Below are 8,552 nucleotides of genomic sequence, written 5' to 3' on the forward strand. Positions count from 1 at the left end.
TGTTGTTTACACTGTTAAATATCAAGGTAATCCAATCCCTTAAGGACCTGTTGTTCCACTTTTCGGTAAATTTTACGCGTTAAGTAAGAGAGTAGCAATTAAGATTATTCAATCACATTACCAGACTTATCTAACGCGTAAAATTTACCAAAAAGTGGAACAACCCGCCCTAAGTTGAATAATATTTTGTCTTTTGTTTTTGTTTACTTCTATATGTGTTAAAATGTAAATTCTTTTTTTCTTAATTTGTCGATTTCCTACAAGCTCCCGAGGTTTAGACATTTAAATTCGGGACACTGTATACTTCAGACGATACATCGGATCGCCGTAGTCTTTCATTATTAAAAGCAGATATCTTCCAATATCTTTATTCACTTCGAGAAACGCGGCAATTTTTTTGTACCATTAGTCGAAGAAGTAGAAATGATAATAAGAAAAAATTTTATCTTGTTAATAATTTAAGTGAGTTCGTTATAGAACGATTGCAAATTGTATTGCTACGATCGTGTACAAGAAATCGAAGGCGATACGTATAACTTTAGTACCGTTGAAGTTATTAAGCTGCAAAAAAACGTCTCTCGAAGTTACGAAATCAGATCCGTATAATCATCGTTGAATATTAAGAAGGCGTATATCAACTGACATACCTAATACAAGTTGCCTGAGGAGAAATTCAAGTTTTCGTTTGTCCTTGTGTCCGCTTCTGGAAGTTATTATGTCATAGTATTGTCCGATCGGACATCCTGGGAAGTTAGCGCGTGCCGCACATGCTTATGCGATTCGTCTAAGCAATTCTAATGTCATGACAACGGGTAATGTGCCGCTACGCGACCTACCTGCCCTTTCTACTGATTAAATATTCACTATAGAAAAAGCCACTTCATAACCTCCTTCTCGATTTAGTCTGTGCTTAGAATTTTTCAAATCGCGTTAAAATTCGGCAGATCATAATGTGGGTATTTTTCTTTTCTTTTTTTCCCTTTTTTTAAAGAAAATTGCTTCAAAAAATACCTTTCCAAACTTAAATTTTTTATATTTATTGAAGAATAATGCTTGTGTGTTTAATAAAAACTGAAAAGTAATTTAGAACTGAATAAAAATAAAACTGCTTTTGTGGCTCTCCAAGAGTAAATCAAGTATAAATAAAATGTCTGAGCTTCCAAACAATGTTGGAATGCACTTACCAACGAAGTTAACTGCAAACATTTCGACTCAAGATTTGAATCTTTCTCAGTACGAAAGTCAAGTACAAACTGATTTAGAATTTATTTGCGAGCGATGGCGAGGGTGAGCGAGAGGCTCCTTCAGCATTATCGACAAATCACGGCGTAAGAAGATATATCCAATCCACAAATTTCTTCTCGTATCGAAGCACCGTTAGAAACGCTCTGTTTATTCCGATTGGTCGATACGATATGGCTTCTTCTTCTCCAGGCTCCTTAGCTTCACGACCTTGAGTCTAGGAACGTTCACACACCGCCCTCTTCGGATTCCTCTTCGCTCCTTCTCTCGTCTATTTCTGAAGTCTCGAATTAGATCCGTCTAGAACGGCTGTGACTTCCGCCAACGCCATGTCGTGGAATGCCACTTACTTGCTGACGAGCTGGTTACGACTTTACGAGGTGATGAACAAAGCGAGAAAGACAAATCGTGTCTCGCGCTCCTTTAGATTTCGACGCCTACTTAAGCCATCGATTAATCCTAGCTATCACTTTGACAGTGTTCTTAATTATGTAATACGTCAGACTTATACGAAATTAGATCTGACTGTTTGATCAATCCTAGCAAGCTTCAGTATTTGAAGTGCCGATTTTTCATCGGAAATCGGTCTGTTTTCATTAGCAGAACTTCTTATACCATTCATCTCTCCCTTTTCTCTCTTTTTTTTTTCTCCAACGCGGAGAGGAAAAGTTAACCATGACTGAAAAGGACAGATCTTATAATCTTTTGCATTTCGTGTAATTTTTCATCATGTCATCTTTCGTCTGTATATATTTTCAAACTGTTCAAAAACAAAGATGATATCATAAAAAAATTCTTTATGAGAAAATCTAATTTAATCGTTCCTGCGTTTTGATAGCGCACTATATATATATATATTAGCGCTATTGTATCATTTTATCTTTATTGTTCAGTGGACGTAAAACAAGGATAGAATAATATCATAGCGCTTCCCGCAGTCTGTGTCATTAAATCTAAAATTTTTTACATCTTTAAAGTACGATTTAGTAATATATTGTTTTAGAACCTAAAATGAACAAATGAAACATGGGAGAGATCTTACTCAGCGACCGCTAACTTTGATAATGGGAAACATCGGTTATTATCCGGTTTCTGCCATTGAACTTTGCCAATCTTTGCTATAATCTTGTCCTTGTATTCATAATTTGATACTTTCTTCTTTTCGCTAATCACTTAAGATCTTTCAACATAACTTATACAGGAGAACGTCGCTTTCGAATCTGTTAAACTAAAAGTTCGGCAAAAATGATGGACGACGCTAATTCGTGTGCAGATTGCGTGAACAGATTTGTTTGAGATCTTTTTCGAAACGATGTGCGAATTATAGTGCGACGAAATGTGGAGTAAGCGATTGATATTTTTGCTTGCGACATGTTCTTGGTTACACAATGAATACCACTCGGCAAGCGATATTTTTCGTGCGTGGACGAACTATTTCGATATCTTTATTTGAGAGGTCAAAAATTATTATCCTGAATTAATGGAATATTATTAGATTAATAGAAATTTTTATTTAAAATAGAAAAGGAAAAAATAATCTTCAAAAATCTACTGTGGTTAATTAGAATTATATATTTATGTCTGCACATATTATGATTTTATTTCCTCTTATATTTACGTAAATTACGATTATCTCTTTTTTAAAAATTTGTTAAGTAAAAATCAGAGCAGTTTGTTTGAACTAATTTCTATCGAAATTAATTTCTATTAAATTAATCGATAAATGAATTTACTGTCTATGCAAATAGTTCATCAATCGAAGATGTTCGATTCGAACGATTCTTTGATCGTTTACCGATACATTGCTCTGAATTTCTTATCGAACTGGACATAAAACAGTTCGTCCGATAAGTGCCTGATGAATGAAGATTGTGAACGTGATCATTCAAGATATTGGACGTATACTAGAAACCTTGGATACCTGTTCCATCGGATGCATCATACATCTAACGGATTACCAGGTTACTATTCTTGATAAGTCTATCGATGTCGATCCGATGTTTTTTAATTTCATGTCTTTAAGAAATTTAATTAATATTTTATCAAATTAATTGATATTCTACACGGCAAGCAACACGTTAATTTAATCATAAAAGTTGTGAATCTTCTTACGCTCGTGATAATGATAGTCATTGACGTCTAAGTGATTTAAATGCTTTAATAAGATTGCCACTCGCGGCTTTAAATTTCAAATAACTTGCGTCATTGACAAGATAATGTTGATACGCCTTTAAAGCTATCTTTCTCAAATCGCCAAACGACTGATGGAATTGGACGATAATTGTAGAAATTTCCAAACGCTAAGAGCCGATGTAACTGATCCAGTCAATAGTTTCAATGGATGGAAAAAAACACCGTTTAGCGCGTTAAATAGTTACAGGACCGAATGGAATCTTGGTTGCCAGGCTTGGTTGCGAGATATACTTGTTAACACGTGTCTCTGACTTCGTTTCTACTTCGAACGTTACACGAATTCTACAGCTGTTCCTTCGCTTTACTTCTATATCTTCTCCATTGTGTAAACGAATCACGAAGTACCGGTGGAACTTCGTTTGCTAACAGTGCGATTAACGAAGTAGAAAAGTGATTGAAGGCACTATTGAGCCTCTAGGCACGTACTTTATACGTACTGGGTTCTTCTCGAATTACAGAAAGCAGATATATATCAGTGCCAAAGCACGAGTACATTTTCGCAGAAAAATGGGAGAATGTCGGTAAAAGAAATCTTACCCACTGATTATTAATTATATTGACAAATGGTGAAATCGATGTGGACGCCTTTGGAATGTCATTAATTTACTTTTGTTTTTGCTGTGTCAAAAATGTTATGTTACAAAGAATTCTCTGCAATTTTATTAATAAGGAAAATCATAACTTAACCATAAATATTAGAACTTCGGAGATATATTTCTATTTTTTCTTCCATTTTATAATTTTACTTTTATTTTTTGATTTCCCTTTAATTTTATTTTTTCTGTTTTCTATGTTTTTTCTATTTATTTTTGCTTTTACACAGAGCAAAGCGCACTTATTATTGGCTTCTGTGGACTGTTTTAATTATGCATAATTGAATCGTTGACTAGTCGTTAATTGATAATAATCGATGGTACTATAGTATCTTTCAAATCTTCTAATTTTGCGTTTGACACTTCCGATGAGACTTTTATCCATTTCTATCTTAATAGAGATTAACTTTAATCTTGGTTTTAACTTACATTTTATCTTTCTTCAATTCTAAGATTGAAAAGAAGATGAAGAATAAATTAAACCGAGATTAAAGTTAATCTTTATTAGTAGGAATGGATTAATGGATTTCGAGTCGCAGCTGTTCAGTCAGTAGTCTGTCACCATCACTGAGAACGTTGCCGATACCTCGCTATACTTCTCTTCGACGTTTCATCACTATAGAAACGATGTACGAGGTTTTTGATCGGAGCTCATTCATGCTGGCGAGCGAAGTGGAACGAAGATTAGACACTTGTCTCAATCTTTGTTAGTTACACGATTCAAGTGTGTTTTAACTGCGTGATGCGATATAAATTTTATTTAGCACGTTCAAGAAGGAAATATCATCTGTTTGATATAATAAATCCGTTATAAAATTTTCGATGCATTTATAAATGGAAAGTTTTGACTCGAAAGGTATTGAAATATGTCATTTTAAGGAACCACCTAAAACATAGTGTGTTAACTCAAAATCATTGACGAGCAGAAAAAACTTAGCAAATCTTAAGAATCATATTGGACAAAGAGAATCAATAGAAAGGTACTACATTAAATCGTTAGATAACGAAAAACAAATTTCAAATTATACCTACAAAATTTATTATGTCAAAAATTATATTTAGGAATACATTCCTCGTTATGGAAAAATTAAAAAAGAGATTTAATAAAAAAATTGAAAAATAAAAAATTATTTTTATTTTATTTTAAAACAAAACAGCTTAGGAATTTTATCGATGATTGTATGGAAAAAGTAATTGCAGTTAAATTGATTGAAACCGTAATATTTTGTAGTTTATGAGATGTTAAAAGGCTTCATAAGCACAACTATTAAAATAGATAGAATGCCAAATTTTTTGCTATATTATCATTTGACAGTTACTTTTAAGTTGTTTTTAGGTATCCTCCTTTAAAAAACATACTGCGTAATATGAGAATAATTTACTGCGTATAATACTAGAGTTTTGCCGCAAACATTATAAAAAACCATTATCGTTATCGGAGTATGCAAGGATTTACTGTATTTAGATCTTATATTTTTGCGCGCCACCAAATCGTGTTTATAATCAGCGTTATTTCAAGCAGATCTCGTTAAAAACATAGTTTTTTTACGCTTTGTATTTCTCTCGTAGTATTGCCGGGAAGCCACTATACAATGTTTTCCTTTATGTGGGACCATCATTCTCATTCACTCCCGATGACCTCGAACTTACATGTACCTGCTCTTTATTTAACAGCACTGCCGACTCATCTTGTAAATGCAAATTTGAAAAAGGAATGAAGAAATATTAATAGCGGTTTTTGAATTCGGATTATTGAGATAATTGCTGATATAATTTTATTATCTTTATAATACTGTGTTCAGTGAAATGATGTAACAGGTGTTTTATGTGAAAAAATCTGTTTATGTCTTTATTGCTAATAGCTTTTAGATAACTGCGTCCAATATTATCATTCATTACATATATGTACAAAAGTTTGAATAATTTAATACACGTTGAAAAAGAGCTACAAATACGTGATTATATAGTGTTTAGAAAGAAAAGAAAAGTAATGATTTTGACAAAATTCTTGGCAACTGTTTAAGAATTCTCGAGCGACGTTATTTTTATCACGAGATGTTTAAGTAAAATTCGATAAGATTATAAATTGCGTTGATAAGAAATTGCGTAAATTTATTAATTTTCGTTACATTGATGACAATCATTTTTCGTGGATGGTTGATTCGATATCTCTTTTCAACTTTTATAATTTTGAATCGAGCACGATTTTGCTGACTGTCGTTTGCGTTATTCGTTGCATTTATCCTTGGTCGCAAAATCACACAAGCGGTGCAATTAACGGAATCATTCGATATCGCATTATTTCTATTCATTCATTATTTATCAACCGTTACTTACTTCTTTCATGACTGTGTCTCGCCGGTCCCTCGTTATTTCACTTTTAATTACGGCGATTCTCTCTCGGTCCGCAGGTGTACAAAGGCCTGGACATCGTTACCGCGAAGGTGACCCCAGTGGAAAGAAAGGCGGCGCCGCATCACATGCTGGACATCGTGGACCCGCTGACCAACTTCTCCGTAATCGACTTCAGGAACATGGCCCTGCCGATCGTAATCGTCACATCTCGTTCTCTTTTTCCGCGTTAACCGAGATGCCCGACGATTTAACGCGACAGCTATAATTACGTAGCAATAAGGATGATGTTCAATGAAGAGCGTTCAATTATTATTTTCTTACAAACTAGCAGAAAACTTCATAATTTGCTATAATAATGATTACAAGTTACATGAATAATGAGATACATAATAATTTATTTTTGTATTACGTCTTGAGTCTAATCAAGCAAGGATTGATTTATAATAAGTTAATTATAATATCTCTGAAAATTAAGAGAATGTTAAAAGAATCCGCAAAGCTATCATGTAGATAAAATCATTAGGTAGGCAAGTCATCCTTCTCAGAACGTATTAACGAAAAAACGTACAAAGAATGCTTAATGAATCACAGATGTCGGAAGTGATATCTTTTTTCTTCCGTTTCTCTTTCTGGCCAGTACGAAACGGCTTATTGTTGTGTGTTAAGATTTATAATTACATCGACTCTCTCGATGAAACTATAAGTGACGAGTTCACAGCTCGGTTCGCGAAATCGGTTTCGTAAAATAAAGATCTTGAACGAAGCCAATTGGAACGCCCCTGATCCTCACGAAGACCTTGATACGATCATTAGCCACGGTCTCCCGCGCAGATCGCTCGGTCCTACTTTTATCCACACTCCACTCCAACTGTTTCCTTTTCTATCGATATAGATAGACAACCTGCTGGCCAGAAGGAAACTACCGATCGTCGTCGGTGGTACGAACTATTACATAGAATCACTACTATGGGAGATTCTTATAACTGATCCGAAAGAACCGTCGATGCAAGTCAATTCAAGCGCGACCAATTCAAGCACGTCGATCGAAAACAGATCGGACGATCGATACAATGTACAAGATCGACTGAATGACAGCGATGACGATGATGATGAGACGGCGCCGAAGAAGTTGAAATTCGACGCGAGAGTATACGATGGCAGCAACGAGGAGCTACACCAAAGACTGATGAAGATCGATCCGGAGATGGCGTTCAAATTGCATCCCAATAACAGACGGAAAGTTATAAGGTAACATGCAAATTTGTGATTATTGGAATGTTGATTGCTTTTGTTTAGACGAATACACGGAAAGAACGATTTTGCTGAGCCATCTTTAGGTAGATACAAACTTGAAAATAATATTTTGTTGAGTCATCAAAATAATTATGTAGGAAACTCGAGCATGACGAGCAATGCTGCAAAAAGTTTTGCTATTCTAGCAATTGGTTTGAGTATCCTACATAATACTGTTTGACAAAAAATGACTTTTTTCGAATAAGACTAGTCACTTTTTATAGTTTTTTGTTTAATAGGAATAGTTAAATAGGAATGTGAATGCGTTTTCCAAATTGCTCCATCATGTCAAAATTTTGAAAAATTTGTAATGTAATTTGCAAAAAGGGCTATTTTTATGTATTTTGTTATTTATATTATAACTACAATGTATAATATGATCTACTAAAGAATAGAATATTATTAATATTATTATTAATTTTTTTTTGCTTTTATTGCAATTAAAATTAAATATGTTGATAAGACTTCTAGTTTTCAAAAGGTTTTTTAATGTTGGCGGTTAATAACATATTCATAGTTAAAGTAGTTAAACATAATGTCTATTACGAAAAAACTGTGAATTAAGTCATTGATGATTTACCAAATAACTTTCAACTTTCAGATATATTCATTCAAATTTAATAATTTGTTTAAAGTATATAAACTTTAACATTTAACGTTATTATTTGTAAAAATGATATACCCTTAATAACATTACATATATATTAAATTAATTATAACCATGCGACAAGTCTAATGCGAAAAGTCATACATTTTACATAGCGTTCTGCAAATATATACCCGAGTAGAAATTGAACCTCATTTCTAGCTAACGGTTAGCTAGAAAAGTTGTGTCTTAGATAACTGCTGTCTGGTATTTCTGGCTAGTTACTAGCT

The 8,552-nt window shown here is 33.6% G+C and overlaps 1 protein-coding gene across 1 annotated transcript in view; it reads left to right on the forward strand.

The window, feature by feature from the left end:
- LOC108767103 (tRNA dimethylallyltransferase, mitochondrial) overlaps nucleotides 1–8,552 on the forward strand; it is a 102,497-nt gene that overhangs the window by 18,835 nt on the left and 75,110 nt on the right. Inside the window, exons 2-3 of the mRNA XM_018516799.1 lie at nucleotides 6,440–6,577; nucleotides 7,276–7,631. Coding sequence (XP_018372301.1) covers nucleotides 6,440–6,577; nucleotides 7,276–7,631 — 494 coding nt within the window. The remainder of the gene's footprint in view (nucleotides 1–6,439; nucleotides 6,578–7,275; nucleotides 7,632–8,552) is intronic.

Source organism: Trachymyrmex cornetzi, unplaced genomic scaffold (assembly GCF_001594075.2).
Source record: "Trachymyrmex cornetzi isolate Tcor2-1 unplaced genomic scaffold, Tcor1.1 scaffold647, whole genome shotgun sequence".
Classification (NCBI taxonomy): Eukaryota; Metazoa; Arthropoda; class Insecta; order Hymenoptera; family Formicidae; genus Trachymyrmex; species Trachymyrmex cornetzi.